A 25,428-nucleotide genomic window follows, 5' to 3' on the forward strand; every position below is an offset into this window, starting at 1 on the left:
TACCCCTCCCCCACCCCCCCTCTGCTGCTCCTCTTCATCTCTTTCTGAAGTCCCAAAGAAGTTGCTCCAGGAGCAGGGCGCCAGACCACCGGTGTTCTCCTCACCCCCAAACACCCATGACCCCAACATAGTGGGAGACGGCCCTCCGGAGGGGAGCTCAGTCAAAAGCCCAGACGTCGTTCCTGGTGAGCAAAACAACAGCAATACCATGAGTTTACTCTCTCGGTCTTTCTTTTACACGCACACACACTCTCTCACAGCCTCCCATGGAGAGCAGTTAACACTGAGCAGCCCGGAGGCATCAAGAGGAGCAGCGGGGTCAGGTCTCAAGCTCTAGCGCTTAAATGTATATGTGTTTAATGTCACACAAGTTTAACAGATCCCATATGTATCTGAGTGGAGCCACTCGTCTGGGCCATTTTATGCTCATGGCTCTTAAAAATATACGGTTCTCCAGGACCAAATAATTGCACTTACACGTGACCGCGGTCTAAGTCGCTCTGTTATAACGTCAAACTCCCAGAGAGAGAGAGAGAGAGAGAAGATGGAGCATGAACAATGGAATGAAAAGAGTGAAAGCAACAGAGGAAACTTTTAAACAAAGCTTTATTCATGAGGGATGGTGGCGTGCGTCCAGCGCACTAATTACGCTCTTCAACGAGCAGCTCTGTACTAATTAGGAGGAGGAGAGACAAGATGAAGTCACGAGTGGCTCCACTTCCTCGGAAAACACTTCACCCGCAGCTTATCTGGAAAAACCTGTTTCCACCGCTGATGAAGTGATACGGGAGGAGAAGTATGAAGGTGGAACGAGACGGCGTCAGCACATGACGCTAGAAATAATAACCAAAAATAATCGTGTTAGCGAAACCAGACTTTTAAGATACACATTAATGTCCTTAAAGTGACAAGTAACCGCCAGCTAAACCGCTAACCCACTCACTCTCACTCATCTTCGACCGCTTTATCCTACACATGAGGGTCGCTGGTGCCAATCCCAGCTGATACAGGTCACCAGTCCATCACAGGGCCACATAGAGACAAACGTCCATTCACTCTCACACTCACGGCCAATTTAGAGTGTCCAATGTTTAGCCTCATCCCCAAAATCTGCATGATTTTGGACTGTGGGAGGAAACATAGTGGGATAAGGCACTGACCATATCCTTAAGCCTTTCATTGAGGAAACTGGAGAACCCGGAGAAAACATCGCACACACGGGGAGAGAACATGCAAACTCCATGCAGAAAGGCTCTTGTTCCGACCGGGGTCGCGAACCCGAGTGTTCTTGTTGCAAAGGCAAGAGCGCTAACCACTACACTAACCAACGTGTGGCCCCTAACCTGGGAACTGCCTAATAAAAAGAAGCTTAAAGGCATTCATTCAATAAATCGATTCCCCATTGGTGCTAGAGGGCTGTCAGATTAAACTTAAAACAATAACAACACTGCTGTGTTTGTTTAATTCACATTCTATCACAGAGTTAAGTTAAACTTGACCCTTTTTCCCCCCCCCCCGATCTTTTACTCATAAAAGTTGTTATAATTGACAGAAACACAGTGAAGAGGTTTGTATTTTCTTTGAAGGAAGTCAACTTTTTGTCAGTTTTATTTCTTTTTCTCAAACTTCCTCTGCTGTTGTGGGAATAAAACGTGTGCCTCAGAGCCACTGTCTGACAATCAAATCGCACATTTATCTGTGGAAATTAGTAAAATAGAAAATATATATATATACAGTATATATTTTGGGTGAAGTGGCCCCTTTCATACTTAATAATTAAGATATTATTATTTGAATTCTTATCAGAAGTGAGTATTCTTAGGCGTTTTACTTGGAGTATTTACTTACAGAAAATACTGCAGTCTTGGCGCTGTGTTTTCTCCTGACTCGTGTTTTCCCTCAGTGTGTTAGAAAGAGGGCTTGTGGCTGATGTGCGCGCCGCAGCAGTGGGTCCAGGTGGAAACAGTTACCCCCTCAGTGAGCAGTTCCAGTCTAAACTGCATTTATCAGATAAAGAGGGCCTGACACACCTTGGAGACGCCGCAATTAGAGGTCACTGGTGTGTGTGACACTCAGCCATAGCGCGCATACCTGCACTGACGAGGAAAATCAAGTATAGAAAAATATGACTATGCGCACACACGCACACACACACACACACACACACATCCTGAATGCTGCTCTTCATTTAGGCTGCGTTAGCTTTAGGGTTGTTTTTCCCCCAGTGAGCCATCGCTCATTCATGGAGATACAGTTACAGCGGTTTCTCCGTCTCACCTAAACAACTCTGTCTCGACAACTGGAGGGCGATCGTGAAGAAAAAAAAGGAAAGAATTAACTCTGTTTCTGTCAAGTAATTAAATCACTCTGTGGCTCCGTCATCTGAACTCCTCCATGCCTTCAAACAACACACAAGTCGGCGAGTAAACACTGGAAGACGTCATGGTGTGGTGCAAATCCACAGGCGAAAAAAGGCTTGTTCCCAGCTATAAATAGATGGTTTTCAGGGGATTTTAAGGGGAGCTTTTGAAATGGTGCCCAACTGCAGACTCTTTCCCTGTGTAGTTTCTGTGTTTCTCTGCGACCCGAATGAGAATGGATTTGACAGAAAGCGGATGTTGTGATATCTTCTGAATCACACAACTCCCTGTAGACGTACGTCTGTGTGTGTGTGTGAGTGTGTGATGCGTCGTTATTTTGCAGAAATCTATCTCCTGAAATCAAAAACCACTGTGGATTAGTCACAGGCACAAAGGATGTAGTCACAGTTCCTCAGAGCCATTAGCAGCGTTGTACAAAAGTGACTCCTTCTGTGTCATTGACTGCGGTCTTACATTTTTTTATTTATGATCAGTTTGTCATTCATTTTTCCCAGATTAGGTCTGCCTTGTGCCAGTAAACTAAACCCTCTCTCTCTCTTTCAGATAAGAAGAAGATTCGGGAGACAAACCCCAACGACGAGAAGTCTTCAGAAGCAGAGCGAGGTGGAGGAGGAGAAGGAGAAGGAGAAGGTCTTCTGAGGCCTCGAGGCATGAATCCCATCATCAACCTAACCTCTGGCTCGAACAACATGGCGCTCATCAGCAACGCACTGGCAGCCTACAACTACATATCAGGTGGGGCGAGCAGTCACGCACGTGTCAAAGGCACAGACACATCGCTCAAGAGTGCATATGCCGTGCTTTCTGAAGTGTGATTTACTGAGTTATTGACGCGTGAAACGCCGACTGCGCCGTGCACGAGCCATGAGACTGTCAGGTGCACAGCTGCCTGCAGGGAAAACAAGGGGAAAAACAAGTTTAAGCCAATTAACCCGAAGGTCTGACCTAAAATAATCCATGGCAGCTCAAATGAGGACACAGTTTGTACCAAAGCCCATAGAGAAAATCACTGATTTTTACATCACGCCGCGCGTCAGTGAGTTTAACCCTTTAACACCTAAGCCTCAAAATTGGTTTTTTTGCTTATTTTAACCACAAAAGGGCCAGTGAATGTGTGCTTTTGCCATTTTTTATAGAATAACTTTCAATATCTGGCAGTTATTTACAATTACTGCACGTTAAAATGCTGTTTTAACCATTTAAAATGAAGAAAAACAAAGGGGTAATGTGTGATAAAAGAGTATCAGCCAGAATGAAAGGAAAGATATACAAGACAGTGGTGAGACCAGCGATGCTGTATGGTCTAGAGAGACAGTGGCACTGAGGAAAAGACAGGAAGCAGAGCTGGAGGTAGCCGCGATGAAGATGTTGAGGTTCTCTTTGGGAGTGACGAAGATGGATAGGATCAGGAATGAGTCAATCAGAGGAACAGCACATGTTAGATGTTTTGGAGATAAGGTCAGAGAGGCCAGAATGAGATGGTTTGGTCATGTACAGAGGAGGGATATTGAGTATATTGGTAGAAGGATGCTGGGGTTGGAACTGCCAGGCAGGAGGTCCAGAGGAAGACCAAAGAGAAGGTTTATGGATGTAGTGAAAGAGGACATGAAGTTAGTTGGTGTGAGAGAGGGGGATACAGGGAACAGGGTGAGATGGAGGAGGTTGATTCGCTGTGGCGACCCCTGAAGGGAGCAGCCGAAAGGAAAAGAAGAAGACTGTAGTTGTCTCAATGTCCAAAAACAGGCGCAAATGAAATTACCGTAATAACAACTTCTCAGCATTCAGAAACTGTTGGAATTGTTCAAATAGCACAAACCGTCGCATAATTACAGTGATGCAAAGTGTGCAGACGTGTCGTCAAGGGTTAAATGGGCTTTTTTTGGGGACTTTGATGTTTGAAATCCTTCATTTTTATTTTAAGTGACACAAACGGACCGAACAAGGCAACAGTAGACGAGCAGCTCCCACGTCCCTGCGAGACTAAAACACTGATTTTCCTTGTTGGACTTTGGTGCTAGAGAGTGAACGTTTCCCACACTTCAGTTTCCAGTTGGAAAAAGGCCGTTTCATGGTGGGATAAAGTGCAGTCAGCACATCCGTACATACATCATATGCTTGGACAGTGAAATTAGAGACAGTGGGATTAGATTGTACATGGTTTTGTGTGCGGTTTGTGTGTGTGGTACGCTTTAATTTGGGTAAAATACACAGTTTTTTTCTTTCTTCCGCGGGGCTGAGTGGTGGGTGAATGTGGGCTTGAGGAATGCAGATGTCGAGCAAGATAATGACCACACACACACACACACACACACACACACACACACACATACACAGTCACCTGCAGCAGACACCAGAAGATTTTATAAGTATTTGGATACTTCCTGTTCTCTAACCACCTCTATCCCACAAATGTAAAGTTGATAAAGGCTCTTTTGAGCATCACAAAGCAGGAGCTCATAGTATCTCACAGCATGGAGGCAACTGGTGTCTCTCTTGCTCATCAACAACATGCAGAGATGCATTTCTGTAGATGAGAGAAGGAGAAGCACAGAACTCTGAGTCTGCAGGGTTCATTACAGTGACTGAGTGAGACCTTGTTGTATGATGTCCTTCGTCTCTTGTCTCTCCCCTGCCACAGACCACCAAGAGCGGGCGGCGCTCTTCTTCGTCTGCGGCGTGTGCCTGGGCCTCTTCCTCACGCTCTTCGCGCTGGTCATCCAGATCTCGTGCCGCACCGACTGCCAGCCCCGCAAGCAGCCCCCCGCCAAGAAGCGGCCGCGTCCCGCCGACTCGTCGTCCGACTCCAGCGACTCCGACTCGGACTGGGACACCACCTCGGACCTGTCGGCGCGCCGGCACCGGCGCTTCGAGCGCACGCTCAACATGAACGTGTTCACGTCGGCGGAGGAGCTGGAGCGAGCGCAGCGGCTCGAGGAGCGGGAGCGGATCATCCGGGAGATCTGGATGAACGGGCAGCCGGACATCCCCGGCACGCGGAGCCTCAACCGGTATTACTGAGGAACCGGCGACGTGGACGTTGACATTTTCAGAACGCACTTGTGTCGGAAACAGCTCCGACGACGAGGCCTGAGGAGCGAGGATGCAACAGTGGGACTCGCACGTGAGAAGAGGAGGCGTTGGCGTATTCCTGTGGGTATCATAAGCTATACCCCATTTAGTAAGCTTTGTTTGCTGGAAGTCGACACTGCGTGACCTCAGCAGGGCTTTCTTTTGAAATGCGGATTTATGGGTGGACTACGTGAGGACTGAAGGACCGAGTTGGGTCTGTCCTATTGACTTAAGGGCAGCTTGCAAGGGAGACCATGATGACACTTGGAGCGTTTCTCATCAGTAACCTCCAGTATTTAAGCGTGGACGATATCAGACAATCTTTCCTGCCTTTGGAAACTTTATGAAACCAAATTATTGTTTATGTGTGGGGGGGGGGGATTCATCTCAACCTGTATGAAATATATTTTATAATATTTAATAGTTTATTGACGTCGTTTATGTTTTTTTGTTGTTGTCCTCAAGTATGGTCGAGCTATTTTTTATACGTAGCGAAAAAAAAAGGGTTTTGCGGCGCCTCAGGGATGCGATCCTAGTGTTTCTGCGTTTCTGTGGCTTCGATTTTTATTCGCTGCCCCGATGAAGAGGATGAGTCAGCATTTTTTTCTTTTTTTTAGAGAGAGAGAGAGAAAGAAAATTTAATAAATATATCATATAAAGAGCCTCAAAGAGGATTCGGTGATGATTTAACCTTATTTTTGATACATTATGTTTAATCCACAGTGCAGTGCCTTCTTTTCTTTTTTTAGCTAATAATTCACTGTTTTTCGAGAGTGCAGCTGGTGTTATCGCTCATTGCCTATAGTGAAATGATTTCATTGGAGGTCGAAAAATCAAAAATTGCACTTGCTGCGTCATCAGATCGACAAGACGGTGCCAGTTTACGCGTGAATATGTTGGGGGGGGGATCCGAGATCCTGGATCTCAACACCAACAGGACTCTTTGCTAAATAATCATCTTTCTGAGAGACCCGTGCTTAAAGGACGCTCGTGGCGATCACGGCCGTCTGAAGAAGGAACGAGCGCAAAGTGGATTCACACAAATTTGCTCCTCTTCCAGTCACACTGCCAGTTTTTAAAGATATAAGCTATTGTCGATCCAGTTCTGCTTCTGGATTCAAGCATAGAGATGATTATAGTTTTCATAAGAAATAAAAAAAAAAAAAAGCTTGGTATTTTTAACTGAGAGAATACACAGGACATATTGAGGTCATCCACGTACTCGTAATAGTTTTTATTGGTTTCAACAGTTTTTTTTTCTGTTTGTGCTTAAATGGAAACGGAATTGTGCCGATAGCTGGTAAAGTGAGACCAAAATATGACACCTGTGCATGGAATAAACTGTTCAAAATAACCCCATGTGGTCTTTAATTTCACGTTTCTTTGCAAAGTTGTGTTTTGACGCCTTCTTTACGGCAGTTGGCGTTCATAATGTCACCGGACTACTTCCTGATTATTCCCTTATTCCTCATCCAGTCTTGATTCTCTTATGGACAATGAATACGTTGTATAGTGAGGCAATTACAACTGCATCTTTGAATGAATGAAATGCCTTTGAGATAGACTGGCATTGCTCGCCCTCTGGTGGCCATTTAAGGGCACTACAGTTTGAGTCAAGCTACTGTGTGGATAAGTGATCTTATCTTTGGTTGATTGAATTCATGTGAGAGTGAAGTCAGCTGTTGTTTTCCATTCTTCATCGTTTCAGTCACTGACTCCTCCCACAGTTCTTGGCCAGGTTCAACATGGCTGCATTTAGAATTAGTCGTTTTTTGCACACACTGGGCGCAGGAGATTGGGATGCCTTGCTCAGGGGCACCGCAGCCCTTGGCTCGACTGAACCGGCACCCTTCCAGTTACAAGCACAATTCCCTTCCTCTTGGTCATGGGGCTGTACCTTTTATACAGCTTTTCATAACGCTTCATTTTAACTTTTTTTCTTCACAGTTTTCCCCATTGAAAATGAATCCTTTGAGTGCAAGGCATTTTTTGTGCAAAAAAAAAAAGGTGAGTAAAGTCCTGATTAAGAATTGTCAAGGGCAGCATTACGCCTCTCAGTGTGCAGCCTCAGACAAACTATTATTAGAAAAGAACACATTATATTCTCTTCAGTATTCATTAACGTAAATGTGCATTTGAAAGGTGCCAAATAAATATAATAATAATAATAATAATAATAATAATAATAATTTCCTGCAGGCTGTACACTGAGAGGTCCAATGCTGACCAGACTTCTGCCTCTTCCTCTTCTTCAGGTTTACCTTGTCCCGGCGAAAGCATCACCTTCATGTTGTTCCTTTGATGTGCGTTACATCATTTTCGTGTCGTCGTTGTTGCCCTGTTTACTGTTTATACCGACAACCCTCGAGCCAACAGATTTATTTCCAACCCTCACTCTTGTGGCACACGCACACACGCTCTGTCGGTGTCAACTCCCATTGAACACCACCACTTCCAACCGAGGGGAAAAAATGTCTTGGAACAAGAACAACTTTGGATTACCGTTTTTACCAGGAAACTCTTTTCGTGACATAACGGTAATGTTGTGGAGCAGAACATGCCCAAACTCCAGTCACATGAATCCTTTAATTTAAATGTTAGATTGAGATTGGATAAACCTTTTCATGACATAAGGACTGTATGAAAACACACCAGTGTCAAACTGTGTTGTTGATTTTGATCAATGGTCTCTCCCTGCAGAAAGCACATTTCCATCGGCCGCAGACCTTGGTCTACCAAGATGGCTTTAATCTGGCCTATCACCCAACGGTTGGCATCGGAGGAGAACCCCTTTTATTAGAGCAGTATATCACGCACGGGGAGATCGACTTCGACTTTGACGCGCCACAGATCGACGATCTCGCCTTGGATCTGTCGTCCTACCACCGACCCCAGACCCTGGTTTACAGGGACGGCTTAAATGTGGCCCACCGGCCGCCTTTCCGCTCTGGAGTCAAACCCATTCTGTCGAAGAAGTTGGGCCCGCGGGACAAATATGAGTTCTCCTTTAAGCCGCCAAATATTAGACATTCACAGGACTCTTTTGTCGGGGGCTTCTCCCCAGATTACACCCCAGGTTACATCAACAATGACAAGGTAGGGGAAGAAGAATATTTGATTCCTTTTCTCGTGCGGCTGTTCTTTCGTGTCATTGCTCACCGTCCTTTCTTTCTTGTAGGTGCTGCGCTTTTTTGCATATTTTAAGGAGGACTGCCAGTACTCGGCGAAAGAGGTGTACTGCGTGCGCCCCGTGGTCCTTTACTTCTACCTGCTGGACAACACCATGGAGATGTTTGAGCCGTCGGTGACCAACTCCGGGATGCTCCAGGGCAAGAGGATCAAGCGGCATCGCTTTCCCAAGAACGAACAGGGAGATCACTACGTGTGGAAAGACCTCAACCTCGGCATCGACCTGGAGGTGTACGGGGTCATGTACCACATCACGCAGTGCGACGCTTTTACAGAGGTACAAAAACGGCGTGATTTCGGTGTTTCTCACGTGTGTGGCGAACATGTTCTCGACGTGAATTCTTGTTTGTTATACACAGAAATTCCTGGAGCGCGAAGGCGTTATCTTGAACGACCCCGAGCTGATGCCGGTGGACCCTTACACCAAACGCCGGGAGTTCCACCCGCCGTGCCACACGACGCCCTCGTGCTTCGACCGCCGGGGCAAATTCCTCGCAATGGAAGGCAAGGTAAGTAGAGAGACAGAGGAGTATTAGAATAAGAATGGAAAAGGAAGCATTTATTTCAGGTTGTCTAGAACACCTGGGGAACCTCTAAGTCTGTGGCGGTTTTTTTCTGGGTGTTTTCAAGGTGCTGCAGTTCTTTGCCATGTGGGAAATCAGCGAAGACGGAAATGTGCCCGTTCTCATCAAGTATTACCTCGTGGACGACTCGGTGGAGATCAGAGAGGTCCCGGCGCACAGCACCAGGAGGGACGCGTGTCAGTACTTTCGCAGACAGAGGATGTACAAGAGACTCAAAGAAAGTAAGACACGCAAACACTTGAGAAACTGTGTTGGGGATACTGGGCCTCTGGTCGTGCGCAGGGTCCATATTTACACTCGTCTTATTTTTTGCTTTTCAGAGCCGTTCCCCCGCTGTGTGCTGGAGGTGTCGGACGAGGACGTGGAAGAGTATTACACGCCCGTAGATTTCCAGCTGGGCCAAAGGATAACGCTGTGGAGCAAAAACTTCTTCCTGTACGACTGTAACGCCTTCACCCGAGAGTATTACCAATACAACTACCCTCGCATGAAGATGATGCCCATTGAGATGCCGATGGCGGTAATCAAGGAAGTGCACCCGGACAGGAAGAAGGTGAGGGACTGTGGAAATGCAAAAGACCTGTTGGTCCTTAAAAATGATTTCATTCTTCTTATTGTCACTTGTCTATGTTGGTTACAGTTGCCGGAGATTCCTCCCTACAACGGCTACGGGTCACTTGAAGATTCCCTCCAGAACTGTTTGTGTCTGATTCCCAAACCTCCCAGAAAGAACGTGTTAAAGATGCTGGAGAACGACCACAAAGTGCTGCACTACAGTGCCAGACTGGTGAGATCAAATAACACCCAATGTTTTTTGTGATGTTTCTTGTCTAATCCAGGGAGCGGAACACTTAAGACTTTACTTTGAATCCCACGTTATTCCAGGACTCCCAGTATCTGGAAGACCACGGACGGTGTTTCCTGCTGTCCTACCACCTGTCCACTGACACCATCTCTATTTTTGAATGGCCCATTCCCAACTCGGGCATCATCTCTGGCAAGTTCCTAAAAAAGACGCGCATCCTCAAGCCAGACTCCACCATGGAGAAGCCCGAGTACTACTCGCCTGCAGATTTTGCGATCGGAGCCACCATAGAAAGTGAGATTCACAGCAGCCATTATTTGCAATATTTAGTTTCAGCACGACTAATGTCTTAACTTTCCCTCTTTCCTTCCCTTTGTCTTTAGTTTTTAGCCACCACTTTGTGTTGACCAACGCTGCCCGCTTTGTGCTCACGTACCTGGAGTCCATGGCGAGTCAGATTCCCGTGCGCACGTTGGACTCGTTGCGCCAGAAGATGGGTGTGCAGACGACAAATAACTAGCCGGATCGACATGTTTCAATTTAGCCATCTTAGAAATGACTCTCTGCCGGTAGGTGTCACCTCCATAACTTGTTGTGTGTGATTAATTCTATTTTAAGTATGAATTAAAGCAGCGCTGACTGGACTCTAACATGTTGAGGCACCGACTGAACGACCAGGGGGGACACATGGCTTTTGAACGGTGTAGAATTCTGGATGTTGCTTGATGGGAAGCTGCTGTTGCTCACTGTGCCCACTGTGTGGTGCTAGAGAGAAGGTGGACAGACCACACCCACTGACAATTTCATGAAAATACGCACACTTCTGGCAGACAGCGCAGTTGGGAACGCCAACTCCGCACCGATCAAAAGCACATGAATTTCTCAACCTCAAAACCGTGGTTGCCGTGGCGACCGATGTACAGATCAAAGGCAGATGAGGGTGGCGTCTGTCTCCATTCATCTTCAGTGGGGAGCAAGATGCCAAAAGTTGTGTTCAGTTGTGGAAAAGAAAAGAAACAGAATAATACTAATTTGGCCTTCACACCACTTGACGTGTGTGCCCTAAATATAATATTTATATATAGTATATAGCGTATAAAGGACTTTCCCGAACTACTGAATTACAAAACATGTACATGCACCCCTTTATGTTGGAAACTGTCCTTATAGCTACACTGGTTCAACAAAAAGACCACGATTCGTCTCGATGTTTCTGTTTATTTTCCTCTCTTTCGCCGTCGACACAAAGAAATCATAAGACACGGCGAAAACTACAATAACAAAACATAAAAGTCCATTTGAGTCCATTGAGACTTTATTTTAACAAACTGAAAAAATGAAATACAAATAAAACAAAGTACAATTACCGTGTGCGCCTCTTGAACACAGTGCAGAAACTCTTCATAACAGCATAACTTCCTGCCTCCATAACAGTGGTCCCGCCTCTGACCCACAATCCCCTAGTTCAACCTCAAACAAAACCCAGTCATGTGACCATGCACTTTCAAAATAAAATGACCTCACTTCAAGGTATTTAAGTGACAATAAAATCATTTTACCGACATGTATTTACTCACTTTTAAACACATAATGAACTCGTGTCTGTAACGATGAAAGTTACAGTCCTCAGCTTTAAGCCGACAACACGTTCCACCCTTTGATGATCTTGTGCTTAAATCACAAGGAGACTTGCTTAAATGTGTCACAGGGGGGAACCAGCCAGAATTGATATGTGTATAAAATCACGTAGTATATTTGTTTTCATTCACAGTTTTGCGAGAAGACAACAACAACAAAACAGAAACAATAAAAAGAATGAATAATGTAAGAAAGTGGTCCACTCTTGCTTTATTTATTGACTTATTTTGGGCAGAACATGATCATGAGCTTGTTAGCGGAGTGAGGGTTGCTGGTTCAAGTCTCCGCCAGGTCAAGCTCAATATTCAGCTGTAAAAACTTAATTTTTGTGCTAACAGACAATCGAGTATGCAGAACATTCACTGTGATCTGGACAAATCAAAATGAGTAAAGAGTCGTGTGATGTGGTCAAGTCTTCTCTCCCTCTTGTGTCTCTCAGGCTCGCGGAGACAAATATCAGAGATGTGGACAAACACCGAGGACACGGAGCGTCGACCAATTCACTAAGATGTTAAATCTTCCTTGATTTGGATGCACGAGGAAAGACTCCCAGTGACAGAACTCGCAGAAAGACACTTGGAGTCATGTACATAAAGTCTACCACTCTATAATATTATAGTTTGTTTATGTTCTGTTTTAAACTTGAATGGGATTAAACTGTGACAATATCTCCTGTGCATGGATTCAATTATCTGTGTTTGTTTGTTTTAAACCTGCTGCTTTTCTTTCTTTTTTTAAAATTAATTTAATTGTATTGTATGAACTTTATCTATGCAGTTAAACTGATGCATTGCCCTCGGTCAGAGTGGGATTTGTTGGTGTTGCCTGCCCCCTGGTGGTCAACATTTGGCGCTACTGTTTGAATAAATTCTCCATAAACTGACACAAATTACGAGTTTCCGTTCATTTTTAATTTAATTTAACGAGATAATACTTCATTTCGATTTATTTTAATTTATTGTTTTTCCACTAAATTGGTTGATTTTTTGTTTTCCCTGTTGTGCCGTTTCCATGGAGACCGTAAACGTACCGCGGTGGTGCTGTCGCGTAGGATTTCACAGCTCGAGCTGAAAGAATTCAACTTAATAACTTAAATACAAGAAGCCAAAGTTGGATGTGAGCTATGTCTTGGAACTGGAACAGTCACGGGTTACCGTTTTTGCCAGGAAACACTTTTCGGGACGTAACGGTAAGTATTTTGTGACGTCAGGCCAAATTGTTGTATACTTTTTATCTTATGGAGGAATGAGACTTTATTGGATTTCAGCGGTTTTTATATGTTATATGATTAAAAAATACACATATTCTCCTCAGTAGCCTCCTGTATTTGACAAATAACACGCTAGTCTTTTTTTTTTCTTAAATTAGATTTCAGTTTAATCAGATTTCATAGATTTTGTATGAACTGTATAAACTCTCCACACTTGCAATGTTTTAGGAATGTAAGTAATGAGACCCACATGTGGATCCCCTGTCACAACACTGAAGTAAACATCATAAATCATCATTTTCTCAATATAGATTGGAAAAAACAACAACGCTGATACTGATAAATGGACGATAATGATAAATGGGCTTACAAATAAATCCATTTATCAGTTTCAAAATCTCGAGTCTGAGTCAGTTTCGTTGAGGAGAATTGAAGGAGCTCACAGTTACAGGACGAGCAACTTGTGATCCCTAAAATCAAAATGAATGCAGAAAGGCAAATTACTGCACAAACAAGCTGAGAATAATATACATTCTAGAAGTTGAACTTAAAAGAAGTGTATACGAATAACTGTGCAGGACATGGGAAGAAAACCATCCACATACAGAACAGATCAAAACCAAAATCTACATTTTTCTTGCTTTTATACGTCCACCAGTCTATTCAAATGGCGGCCCGTGGGCCACACGTGGCCCATAACCAACTTCTCAGTGGTTCCACCAGAAACACTGAGAAATAACTAGAGAAACACTTTTCTCTGTCTCTCAAAGACTCCAACATGCATTCCTACAGTAGGTCTGATAGCAATGTTAGTTCTTTTGTGATATATATATCTGATTTCAAAGAGAAACAAATGCTCCTGTGAAAAAGCAATGTAACTCCAGTCTAACACTAGTGTTTCTGTCTTAGTATAAAGTGTCAGTATTTTAACAGTGGGCTCACACTGGTCCTCTCCTGCAGAAGTCCTCCTTCCATCGGCCCCAGACACTGAGCTACAGATGTGGCTACGCTCTGCCTCGTCGCCCCGTCGCTGGCATCGGACAGGACCCTCTTGTATCAGAGCAGCTGATCCAGCAGCGGGAGAGCGAGTCGTCCTTTGAGACGCCTGATATTTGGCCCGCGCGCGGCGACCCTTACGACAAGGGCCTCTCTGAAGAGTTCGTCCCAGCTTACGTGGCCTTTGACAAGAAGGTGAGGTTCAGCAGATGATTTTGGACTTCGTTCTCCTTCTCACCGTCCCCTTTGTTTCCCGTTAGGTGCTGCGCTTCTTCGCATACTTTCAGGAGGATAACTTGAGTTCCCCTGAAGAGGCGTACCGCGTCCGGCCCGTGGTCGTTTACTACTACCTGGAGGACGACAGCATGTGCATCTTCGAGCCCACCGTGAAGAACTCCGGCATCCCACAGGGAAAGCTGCTGAAGCGGCATCGCTTTCCCAAGAACGAGCGCGGGGAGCATTACCTGTGGAAGGACCTCAACGTTGGCATGGACCTGCAGGTGTACGGCATCAAGTACCACATCACGCAGTGTGATGCTTTCACTGAGGTCCACATGTGTGCCTTTCTCTTTCAGTACGTCCAATGTCCAATCATCCAAACGTACACGGCAGGTGTTTAAATTGCTCATTTGCTCTTGACAGGACTTCATGGAGAGTCAAGGCATCGTTTTGAAGGAGCCTCAGCAGATGCCAGCGGACCCTTACATCAAGCAGCGTGAAAACCCTCTGCCCTGCACCACGAAACCACCTGAAAGCGACAGCATGCAGCAGTTTCTCACTATGGACGGCAAGGTGAATGAAAACCCCCAAACCCCTAATCTAGTTTTGCCATCAACAGAGGAGTAGAGTAACATCCCTCCCACGGTCAGGTGCTGCGGTTTTTCGCTCTGTGGGACGACGATGACGGGGAAACTAAGCCGGTGACCGTCCAGTATTACCTGGTGGACGACACTGTGGAGGTCAGAGAGGTCCACAAGCCCAACAGCGGTCGGGATCCCTTCCCGATCCTGATGCGCAGGCAGAGGCTGCACAAGACACTCAAACCGAGTAAGGGTCTCAGACCACGTGGTGTCGCTGTGGGTGGTGGGGTTTACTTTGCTTTGGCACAAACTGGATCTAAAGAGTTTGTATGAAAAAGCAGTTGTGAGTATGAAGAGTTGGAGAATTTAAAGTGTAGTGTGAACATTTTATGGTGACGAAGAGGGGCTATTAATACTTAAATGAACTGGTGGCCACGGAACAAAGAAAAGAATGAAGATAGTTCTCAACTCAGGGGAAACTAAGGTTGGGAAGCACAATTTCTCAAGAAATACTACCCCTATTCTAGTAATACAAAGCTAAATGCAAATCGGTGAAGTATTCCTTTAATGCCATTAATAATTAGCCCCCCAAAAAGGGTATCATTTAGAAATTAAATGAAGCAGAGAGCGAAATATTGTTGGAATTCTTGTTCCTTCCCTTTATTTCATTTCCATCCATAGTTCTGTAACAACACTTACACTTCTAATCTCAAACAAAGAAGCCAAAAAGGGGGAAAAACTAACTTACTAAATAAATAAATAAATACGATAAAATAATAATAATAATAATAAAATACAACCAAGCCCTCTAATTAGACTCTGGCATGTATAAAATGCATGTATGATTATTACTGCACTTATTTCTTGTCAGAGCCGTTCCCCAGCTGTGTGCTGGAGCTCTCCACGGAGGACGTGAACGAGTTCTACTCACCCAAAGACTTCCAGCTGGGTCAAAGATTGACTCTGCTCAGCCGTCGCTTCTTACTCTACGACTGCGACGGCTTCACCAAAGAGTATTACCTCACCCACCACCCTGACGTGGAAATGAAACCCACTGAAATACCAAATAAGGTGGAGGACGTGCACCGGGACAGGAAGAGGGTAAGAAAGTGGGAGAGACTATGGGTGTGTTGTATTGTAAATCCCCACTTCTTCTTTGTGACTCTCAAACGTCCATGTGTGATTCAAAGCTGCCACAGATTCCTCCCTACAACGGCTACGGGTCACTTGAAGACTCCCTCCAGAACTGTTTGTCTCTGATTCCCAAACCTCCCAGAAAGAATGTGTTAAAGATGCTGGAGAACGACCACAAAGTGCTGCGCTACGGTGCCATACTGGTGAGATAATAACACAGAGCAACATCTTTGTCTGTGTCGGCCCTTGTGGTCGCATTAAACTGTGACCCACAGTCTCATCGAGGGAGCAGGACAAACGATAATGTTAGACGCAGGAAACCATAACAGTAAAGACTGAGATTATACGACAGCCAATACAGGCTACACAAGCTTTCTTACAAGTTGTAGATGGGTATGAAACACCACAAGACTATATACCAGGGATGGGGGGATTATAATTTAACATTATAATAAAAAAAGGGTGCATTTCCTTTGTCATATCAATCAAAAATGACAGCTCTTATAATCTAATTTAAAGTGCCACAGGAGGGTTTTTCACTGTAAAATATTCACTGAAAAAACTATACATCATACCCTTAATGCAAATAATAAACAAACACACACACAAGCCTTTGTTTCTTGTCACATTGTCAAAGAAAGTGTGTTTTAGAGTTTATTTTTTACAATTATTGCTACAATATTGTGAATGGGAAATATTCCTTAACAGTTTCCTTAACTGGTTCCTTTTTGTGTGTCATCTTTGTTTTGCTCCATTTTTACTTGATATAATAAAACACACACACACACACACACTGTGTTGTTGACCTATCGACCTACGACACTCACATTCCAGGACTCCCAGAATCCCGAGGACGAGGGCCGACGTTTCGTTCTGTCCTACCACCTCTCCAACGACATGATCTCCATTTATGAGAAACCCACTCGCAACTCCGGCATCCTCGCTGGCAAGTTCCTGGAGAAGACGCGCGTCCCCAAGCCGGGCTCCACTGTGGAAAACCCGCAGCTCTACTCACCTGTGGATTTAGTCATCGGAGCCACAGTGGAAGGTGAGATCCACAGTGGCCTAACATTTGTTTTTGTGTGTGTTTTATTTTCCTGTGTAGGCATCAATGTCACTGTTGTCTGTCCCAATGTCTGTTGCTGTAGTTTTCGGCCACCGCTTTGTGTTGACTGACGCGGCCCTGTTTGTGCTCTCGTACTTGGAGTCCATCTCGAGCCAGGTCCCTTCGCAGACGTTGGATTTAATGCGGCAGAAGCTGGGAGTGGAGACGGTCGACGAGCCGGGACCAGGTGACCAAAAAACGGATCAACGTATGCGTATAAACTGATATATTTGGACGATACAAATCAAATTAAGCCCAAACCTCTTTCTCTTTTGTTAAATTAGGTGGTGAAGCCGCAGAGCTGTCGTCATGACGACGGGCGAGGGCTCACAGGAACACATTGACACAATAAAACTGAATGTTACAACTTTGATTTGTCTAATTAAACACGGCAACGTACGCAAATATACACATTGTTGGTGTGGTTAAATTTAAAAGACCTATTTTATTTATAAAATAAACATACAGTTAGGTTTGATATTGATTCACCTCAATTCCCACATCATCCACTGGCTTATACAGTATGTTTATAAATGACATCTCATGTCGTGCACATTTTTCTCGCTATAAGAAGATCATGTTCCCAGTAGAAATGTGTGCAGTGTAAACACAAACTATACGCTTCTTTCAGAAAATTGCATTATTTAATAAAGTAATTAACAAAACAGTTAAAAAGAAAGAAAAATCAAAAACAAAGAGACATGGAATGGCATGCTACAGTATAATATCCAACATACATACTTGATAGATACATTATCTGTTAAGTGACCAGTGACAATCGTAGGATTTCTGTTTGTTTCTGTTTTTTTTAGATGTAAATCATCAGAAGAACACTATTGTTTGGCCTGAATCCCTTTCTCTGACAGGGTCAAAAAGGGGCGGGGGCATACAGTAAGCTCCTCTTGTTCATCTGTAACATTTGTCTTTTTTTTTTTCCTTCTTCTTTAATGCATCAGAGCGGCAGACCGCTGTGATATCAGACAACACTACAAACAAATACAGTACTTTAAAGTGTGAGGAGGAGCGCGGACACGTTCGTCACCGCCGCGCGTACGGTGTTCACTTTAGGGATACAACGGTGTTCCGTAGGAATGGGATAGCAGGCTTTGTTGTGTGTGTGTGTCTGTGTGTGTGTGTGTGTGGGGGGGGGGGGTGTATAAAAATACTGATATGATGAGAAGAGTAAATGTCTGTCGGGCTCATGATTTTGGATTTCATTTTGTCCAGCATTCAAGCCTAAATCTGCAGCGACCGAGTCCCTTTTTTAGCATCTCGGGACGTTGTCAACCAGAGGCCCCCAGTGGCCCCCAGTGGCCAGTGACCACTGTTTTTCCCCCCCGTTAGGCTGTTGACACGCCTTAGCCTGGGTTAAGGCCACTTGGTTCAGGTCAGTCTGTGCATCCTCTTAGGGTGATTTGAGTTTTTTGGTCCGAGGAGAGGCTCCGTTCTCAGCTTTAAGGACTCCATTTTCGTGGTGACCAACTGACGGGGAGAGGAGAAAGCGAGGTTAGACGGAAGTAGAGACAAATGTTGTGGGGGCTGCTCTCAAGGAGCGTTAGGAAACACAGCGGCGGCGATTCTACTCACGCGAGTCTCTCTTAAGTGTCCGTAGGGGCTGTTTGGGCGCCGCCTTCTTGCGGACGGCCTGTTCGTGTCTGAATTCCCTCCAGCGCCTGAGCTGGAAGCGGATGAACTTCCATAGAAGCCAAGACTGGGTCAAACACACCAGCAGTAGAACGGTCATCCTGAAAGAGCCCGAGACAAGAAGATTACTGCAACTGTGTGCTTTGGAGAACAAGCCCAGGAATGTTGCTTATTTAAATGATGATTTCTCTCTGCTCTCTCCTTTGAATCAAGGTCTATAAGGTCATATAATATCTCTGTTATTTCAAGGAATGTTCTGACATGTTAAATAAGTGTCCAACAGTTTGCTTGACAGGCTTCAGGGTGTGCAGTGATGACTTTAGTGGTGATTGGATGTGGAATGTGAGAGAAACGGTTTGAAATGTTCGCTAAATCTCACATGGAGAATTAAATGGAGACAGACGCTGCCTGTCTTTGAGGCATGGTTATAAATGTCTTGATTTACTTGAATGTTCTTTGTTAAAAGAACACACCAGTGTGTGCAGTGCCGACCTTGACATTGTTTGGATGAGAAATGCAAGAGATTCTGGTAGAAATTGCTGGTTTTTGCTCTAACAATTGCTGCATAAAGTAATAACTGTGCCACAAAACCAACCATTATACACAAATGTAGGACATACAGCAAATCATGCTTTTTTTTTTACCTAATCAGTAAAGTGTTGAAGTTGCCCATCTCCAAGTCCAGGCCCTGGTTCTCGGTGCGAGCTAAACCAAACCCGACAGCCAGGAACATTAGGGTCAGAGTGGCCATCCGTGTGAACACGAAGCCAATCGCCCACAGGTCAAACCTGAAGCACAACACGCCGAGAACTTAGGATCACAATATGATGAAAAAACAATAAAATGTGTTCTGTAAAAGGCAATAAACGGCGAAAACATGTGATGATAGTCGTCAAATCACTTACATTTTCTGATGATTCTCGTCAGTGAAGTAGAAAAGTCGGGCAATGTGGAAGCCCAGCTCTGATAGATACTGGAGGAAGAGGAGAACCACACCCACACGACTCAAACTACACAAGAAAGACAACATAGTGATTCAGGCAGGGAAGGAAGGAGGAATCGATGCTCTACAGTCGCTATGTTTACATGCACAGTTTAATCGACCTAAGGCCGTAGTCGTGTTGTGCTGGATACTTACTTTAACAAATAGGCTGCAGAGATGTGCAGCAGATAGAGGCAGATGTACTGCAACTGGCGAGGCATCTCTTCCTGGAAAAACAACACAAATGTTGTGGGTTTTTTTTTTAAATCCTGGTACCTTTTGTTCTTTCATTTTCCATCTTTCTCTCTCTCTCTCTCTCTCTCTCCCCCTCTGTCTCACACACACACACACACACACACACACACACACACACACACAAACACACAAACACACTTTGTCTTATCACACTCCTGAACTCCTCCTGTTCCCAGGGCCTTTGTACTGACCTTGCGTACTTTCTGGAAGTAGAGCTCTGGCAAGGCATGGAGCCAGTAAGCCAACTGAGTGAGGTAGAAAAACTTCACTTGAAACCTGCAGCACAAACACAGAGAGAGGCAGGAGAAGGGTGAGAAAAGTGCTGCCATTATCATCTCTGTCACCGACTCTGGGTCCAATACGCCAAACAAAGGAGTCATTGCTTTTTTATAAACTACAGGAGACAACAACTTGGTCTCTAAATTCACTGTGTCCAAGCTACTAGTTAAAATATACTTTAAATACCTTTAAGGTCACTTAAATTGTTAATATGCAATATAATATCATTAGAAACTGTATTTTTATGAAGGAAATCTATGACGATCCACCCCATTTATGTATCAGACGTGCATCAGTCATACATACCTGAGGTGTGCATGGGGATAATTCTCCCAAAGGCTGCTGGGATGCAGGAGATATCCTTCCTGTGTGAGAGGAAATTAAGACACACGGCCCGACAGACTTCATTAGCGTTGTTCCAAGTTGTCGCAGTGCAATACAAACAAACAAACAAACAAACAAACAAAAAAATAATAATGCCATAGTCAAAATCCCACTCACTGTGATGAGAACGTAAAAACTCCAAACACTCGAAACCAAGTGGAACACGCACAGCTGACCCGACTCATTGAACTTGGTATTCTTGCTTTTGGAGAGGTGAAGTCGCCGGTTGACTTTCTGCAACGACGAGAGTACGACACAAAAGAACGCGTTAATGACACACAAGTCACTGTCATATGCACGGGGAAGAGTCACGGCGACACAAATAACTGGGACAAGAAAAGACAGCGGGCGCTATTTATGGCCGCCGCCGCTGAAGAAGCATTCATTTGGGGACTCTTTGGAAATTGCGGTAATGAAGCTAAAATAAACCGGCCTATTTCTAAACAGTGACACAAGGGCTAATGCTTGTTGGCTCAAATGCTAAGCCCTTGCTTCTGTCTCCACATCTGCAGCCCTGTAAACAGTCTGATTCAGCTGTGGACGGAGTCGGCACACGGCTTCATACTGCTCCTGTGCGCTTGATTTCACGTCCTACAAAGTGCATCTTGTGGTCTAATCGGGGGGGGGGAGACAGACAGACGGACGGACGGCTCAAATCCTGGTTTAATAGCGCCGTGCAACTGTGGGAAATGTCAACAGACCAGACACTTGGAATATTTCAAGTATTTTTCTGTTTTATCACTTGAAAATAATGTCTTTGTGCATTTCGTTTGTTCTCTTTTGCAGTAGGACACAACCAAGAAGTCAAGATCCTGCTTTATTGATTATTTTAAGACTTTAAGACTTACTGGAAATAACTATGACATGTTGCACTAACTACAGCAGAAGCACTGCTTCATTTGGTAGAGAGATCTTAGTGTTTGTTTTCAGTGATAAAATGATATTTATGTGGGTTTAATGCTTTCCAGGAAACTTTTACTTTGGCAGTAAACAACAGTGTCTGTTAGGAGTTACCGCTCAGTGAGCTACAGCTTGTACTGACCTTTGTATGCCCCGCCCTGATTAATCTAAATGCATTGTACCACACTGTTAATGTACTCACATCCAGGAGATACTCCTGCACAACCGCATGGAGTATGACGGCAATGAAGAAATAGAAGAGGATGGTGGCGCCGTCTTTCCATCCGTAATGATACAGCGTCACCTCTCCCTCTAAATACACACCGGAGGGGACAAACACGGAGCATGTTGACATTCAAAAAGACGTGTTTGACATCCTGGAGCGGCACAGGTTGTTCTTGTAATCACACTTCAGTCATGGAGTAACGCAACAGAAATAAAAAAAAAACCAACAGCAGAAGTGAAACTGTGGGTGTGCAAAACCCGGCTAAATAGGTCATAGACAGTGTGAATTTAAAATGTGTGCGATCATCGCCTCCGCCGCATACCTGGTGACAGTGTGGTGACGTTGTACTGAGGCTGAATGAACAGTATGGCCGTCTTGGCTGTTGCCTGGAAATGAGAGAAGATTGTAATTAGTCATCGAGTCACGGATGTGTGCGCGACAGGTGTTGAATTCAACATATATAATGCTATGTCGAGTATTGTCAGTCAGTCCTCCTCTGGCATTGTAAAGGGCCACTGGAAGCTGAATTCCCTCAGGGTGTGCTGCGGAGAAATATGTCAGCATGATAAGGCTTGCATCGACCTGGGATTTCGGATGCTGTGACGGACACATTTCATGTCAAACATCCCCACAAGAATGCACGAGAGCAGCTTTTTGTCCAAACCACTCTCAACGTATACAGTAATACATCTGCCAAAGTACAGTTTTCACACCTCACCGTTGTTTCAGTAACATTTCGAGGGAGGCTTGGTACGTTTCCAAAAGGAAACAATAATTCTTTTGTTGCTTAATATTGCTTGGTGGTTCTCCAAACTTTTTATACCAAGTACCACATGGGAAAATATTTGAGCTCTTGAAGCAACACCATTATCACCAACGTTAAAATTTAGTTGTGTAAATAGCCTGCACAAAGTCAGCTAGATTAAGTTATTAAGTTGGAGTTATTTTCTTTTCTTATTTGTTTCATTTTCTCAGCCCTTAGGTCAAAATACCTCAGCTCCACTCCGATCACATACCCTGGTATATACAGTAGAACGGTATTTTCCTCCGAGTACCACCAGAGGAAGTACCACAGTTTGAGAACCAAGGGTTTCAAGCAATGACGAAAATGTTTCATAGATATCCAGACACAGACATTTCTGTGATTAACAACAACATGTTCCATCAGACTGGAAACTACTTGGAAAACACAAACACCATCGAATTTGTCTCGATCCATGAAACCACGCGAGTTCAGAAACTGAACAGTGACGCGTCTGTGTGCTTTTAACAGATGGGCTTCACATCACCCACGATCCTGGCTCCTCTTCCCCCTCGCTCCCTGTGCATTTTAAAATGTACTTTTAAGCTTTTACTGATCACGTTTAAGAGATACTGAAGGGCCTGTCCTCTAGCTACACACTTTATTGTCATTCAGTACACAACCGTGTACTCGGAACGACAAGAAGAGAAGTGCAATAGTAAAAGTGGCCGAGGACAACATTTAATCCAGCTCGCAGCCTTAAATCTTAAGACTTTCGCCATCATGGCCTCTCAATTCAAAACCTCACATATTCACTGGAATCTCTCATATGACCTTTTTACAACCCAGTTTACAGACTTGCCTTTACGTTATGTCGTCCTATTATCTCTTTGTATCACCTGGTGTACTGCTGTTTTGTGAGAGCCATTTCCTTGTTTTCAGTTCCATCCTCATGTTCTGTATTTTGTGACTAAGTATTACAGTGTCTTTTTTTTATTTGTCTGTCAGGGCAAACGTGCGATACAAGTTATGTAGCTATAAATCACTGTTGTAATGTAACAAAGTCGAAATACTTTGTTACTGCACTTAAGTACAACATTCATGTATCTGTTCTTTATTTATATTTCTAGCAACTCTTACTTCTTTGTTACTCGTCACTACTAAATAAAATCAGAAGAAGCTGCTTTACACTGTAGTTTTGCCATTCACACGCTTCAAAATGGGGTTAAATGTCTTTTCAAGGACACATACAGACTAGCAGAGCCAGGAATTGGACCCACAACCTTCCAGTTGAAAGACAACTTGCCCGACCTCTGAGCTACCCTGACTCAATCATTACTCACTTTTACCTCTAAAACTTAAGTACATTTTATATCAGAAAATGACTTTTTGATACTTAAGTACAGTAAATGTCATGGACTTTAAGACTTTTACTTAAATAATATTATAAAAAAAGTGACTTCAACTTCTACCAAAGTCATTTTCTGGTAAGATACTTTTAGGTACTTTGTACAAGACTGGATATAACGATAAAGAATCATCTCTGGTTGGTTGCCAGGTCTGTGTCACCTGTTACCAGTTCAGGAATGACCTGTCATGTGCAAAATTTTAATTTCAACACCAGCTGCAGGACGACTCTTCCCTCTTCGTTTCCCCAGAACCGAGAAAAATAAAAGGAAATCCCCTGATTATAATTTTTTTTTTCTTTTTTTTCCTCGGCCAGCTGTGCGACCACAACCACAACAGGACCGAAACTTTGCTGCGGTCTGGGAGTCTCTGCTTGTGTTCACACATGTACTCTGCGAAAGAAACACCTGATTAATTCAGTCCCAGGGTGTCAGCAGTGAAACCCTCCGGGTCCGAACACAGTTTACAGAGAAGCTAAGCTCACAGCAGCAGCGGCTCAAAGATTGAGACGTGGCAGTTAACTACTACAGTCCAGCTGGCGACAAAAACCTGACACCGCTTCCGCCGAACCCTGTCAAAATAAGATATCAAAACGACGGACGTGATGTGGAAGTGCCGGCGCGGCAACAACGAAGCTTTTAATTTGAATTCCCTACACGGTGCTTTTTCTGTCTAAATTGTCTCTACGTGGTTTCTGGACGCAAAAAAATGTTGCAGCGCTTATGACTTTTAATGGAACTGGAACAGGACATTACAAAGAGCATAAAACAGGTGATTTTTGGGAGTAAAATACAGTTTTTTTAAAAGTACTTGCGAATGTCTCTGTCGACAGAAGAGTGTTTTACCCCTTACTGAACCCTCAATTCAAGAAACTCGTCCTGCAATGAAAGCATTAATGGCAAAGTTACCGATGAGTTTTAAGCTAGCGATGAATGCAGTGTTACAACTTGGAGCTTTGAGCGGAATCGTTCAGTTTCCGTCTAAATCACTTGTAGTTAGTTTTCGAACAGTCACTGTTTAACTTGTTAACTTGCCCGCGGGTTGACAACAAACAGTGATACGAAGCTCGAAGGCAGTCCAACAAGCACAACTGTTTACATTTCCAAAGCTTTAAACAAATAAATGAAAGGAGGAACAAGAAAAACTGCGTATGAGTGAAATGTGGCGACGTCAAGAAGTTACATCTTAGACTGTGCAGCAGACTTTGTCATCTTTAAAACAGCTGAGTGAGGAGACGAGGGAAAAGAAAAAGAAGAAGAGTTCACCTCACCTCAAACATCAATCCAATCAAAATGAAAATCACAAAACTGAAGACGATGTCGGCATGGTTCTGAATTAAGAACTCTTGGCTGAAGAAAGGATAGCTCTTGTTTCTGCGGCGAAATGCCATGTCAGCACACCGCCGTTTTTTCCTGCTATTTTATAAATCACAAATTTTTCTGACTACGAAGTTCAGGAGTTAACTTTCTCGCTCGGGTGCGCATGCGCGACTCTCTTAAAGGGCGAGTCCCTTCTTTGAGGCAACCTACTCTGCGAAGGTTCACCTTCTGTTTTCTCAGCGATGGAAACCCCACAACAGGCAGAGGCGATTCTAGGATTGTTTTTGAGGGGGACCAAAAGGGGTCCAATCCCAAATTCAAGGGGAACATATATACTTTATAAATGCAGAAAAATAGTCTTTGCAAATCCTCTGAAATA

General features: G+C 44.2%; 4 protein-coding genes across 7 annotated transcripts in view; 3 read left to right on the top strand and 1 right to left on the bottom strand.

The window, feature by feature from the left end:
- Positions 1–6,804, top strand: part of LOC131443782 (protein eva-1 homolog A) — a 72,576-nt gene extending 65,772 nt beyond the window's left edge. For 3 of the 4 annotated variants that reach the window (XM_058613740.1, XM_058613739.1, XM_058613741.1), the window contains 3 exons: positions 51–185; positions 2,925–3,116; positions 5,020–6,804. In XM_058613740.1, the coding sequence (XP_058469723.1) occupies positions 51–185; positions 2,925–3,116; positions 5,020–5,399 (707 nt within the window). In that variant the 3' untranslated portion in view covers positions 5,400–6,804. The remainder of the gene's footprint in view (positions 1–50; positions 186–2,924; positions 3,117–5,019) is intronic. The other variant, XM_058613742.1, reaches the window with a different exon arrangement.
- On the top strand, positions 5,482–12,546 carry LOC131444047 (EF-hand domain-containing protein 1-like). Its single transcript, XM_058614164.1, has 10 exons — positions 5,482–5,502; positions 8,151–8,546; positions 8,629–8,916; positions 8,999–9,148; positions 9,270–9,444; positions 9,544–9,776; positions 9,864–10,010; positions 10,109–10,322; positions 10,412–10,597; positions 12,106–12,546. The coding sequence occupies exons 1-9, from the start codon at positions 5,482–5,484 to the stop codon at positions 10,546–10,548; spliced, it is 1,761 nt and encodes a 586-aa protein (XP_058470147.1). The 3' UTR covers positions 10,549–10,597; positions 12,106–12,546.
- A 142-nt stretch (positions 12,547–12,688) lies between these two features.
- efhc1 (EF-hand domain (C-terminal) containing 1) lies at positions 12,689–17,320 on the top strand. Its single transcript, XM_058612639.1, has 10 exons — positions 12,689–12,855; positions 13,837–14,067; positions 14,133–14,420; positions 14,515–14,664; positions 14,742–14,919; positions 15,544–15,773; positions 15,863–16,009; positions 16,641–16,854; positions 16,955–17,098; positions 17,196–17,320. Exons 1-10 carry the CDS (start codon positions 12,790–12,792, stop codon positions 17,222–17,224), a joined length of 1,677 nt encoding a protein of 558 aa, XP_058468622.1. The 5' UTR covers positions 12,689–12,789; the 3' UTR covers positions 17,225–17,320.
- Positions 17,321–17,533: 213 nt separating this feature from the next.
- Positions 17,534–25,205, bottom strand: tram2 (translocation associated membrane protein 2). Its single transcript, XM_058612640.1, has 11 exons — positions 25,001–25,205; positions 21,904–21,967; positions 21,558–21,667; positions 20,573–20,689; positions 20,378–20,436; positions 19,984–20,068; positions 19,694–19,764; positions 19,461–19,565; positions 19,200–19,343; positions 18,499–18,656; positions 17,534–18,393 (listed from the first exon to the last, which is right to left on the bottom strand). Exons 1-11 carry the CDS (start codon positions 25,118–25,120, stop codon positions 18,317–18,319), a joined length of 1,110 nt encoding a protein of 369 aa, XP_058468623.1. The 5' UTR covers positions 25,121–25,205; the 3' UTR covers positions 17,534–18,316.
- Between the last annotated feature and the right edge of the window lie 223 nt (positions 25,206–25,428).

Source organism: Solea solea, chromosome 17 (genome assembly GCF_958295425.1).
Source record: "Solea solea chromosome 17, fSolSol10.1, whole genome shotgun sequence".
Classification (NCBI taxonomy): domain Eukaryota; kingdom Metazoa; phylum Chordata; class Actinopteri; order Pleuronectiformes; family Soleidae; genus Solea; species Solea solea.

What these genes read in the sequence shown, in the direction of transcription:
- LOC131444047 (XM_058614164.1), top strand. Translation starts at nt 5,482, where the DNA reads ATGCAACAGTGGGACTCGCAC. An exon ending in TGCAACAGTGGGACTCGCAC is followed by an intron (nt 5,503 to 8,150) that starts GTGAGAAGAGGA and finishes CTCTCCCTGCAG; the next exon opens with AAAGCACATTTCCATCGGCC. An exon ending in TCCTCGCAATGGAAGGCAAG is followed by an intron (nt 9,149 to 9,269) that starts GTAAGTAGAGAG and finishes GGTGTTTTCAAG; the next exon opens with GTGCTGCAGTTCTTTGCCAT.
- efhc1 (XM_058612639.1), top strand. Translation starts at nt 12,790, where the DNA reads ATGTCTTGGAACTGGAACAGTCACGGGTTACCGTTTTTGCCAGGAAAC. An exon ending in ACACTTTTCGGGACGTAACG is followed by an intron (nt 12,856 to 13,836) that starts GTAAGTATTTTG and finishes CCTCTCCTGCAG; the next exon opens with AAGTCCTCCTTCCATCGGCC. An exon ending in GCACAAGACACTCAAACCGA is followed by an intron (nt 14,920 to 15,543) that starts GTAAGGGTCTCA and finishes ATTTCTTGTCAG; the next exon opens with AGCCGTTCCCCAGCTGTGTG.
- tram2 (XM_058612640.1), bottom strand. Translation starts at nt 25,120, where the DNA reads ATGGCATTTCGCCGCAGAAACAAGAGCTATCCTTTCTTCAGCCAAGAG. An exon ending in GTTTTTACGTTCTCATCACA is followed by an intron (nt 20,437 to 20,572) that starts GTGAGTGGGATT and finishes CCTCTCACACAG; the next exon opens with GAAGGATATCTCCTGCATCC. An exon ending in ACTTCCAGAAAGTACGCAAG is followed by an intron (nt 19,765 to 19,983) that starts GTCAGTACAAAG and finishes TTGTTTTTCCAG; the next exon opens with GAAGAGATGCCTCGCCAGTT.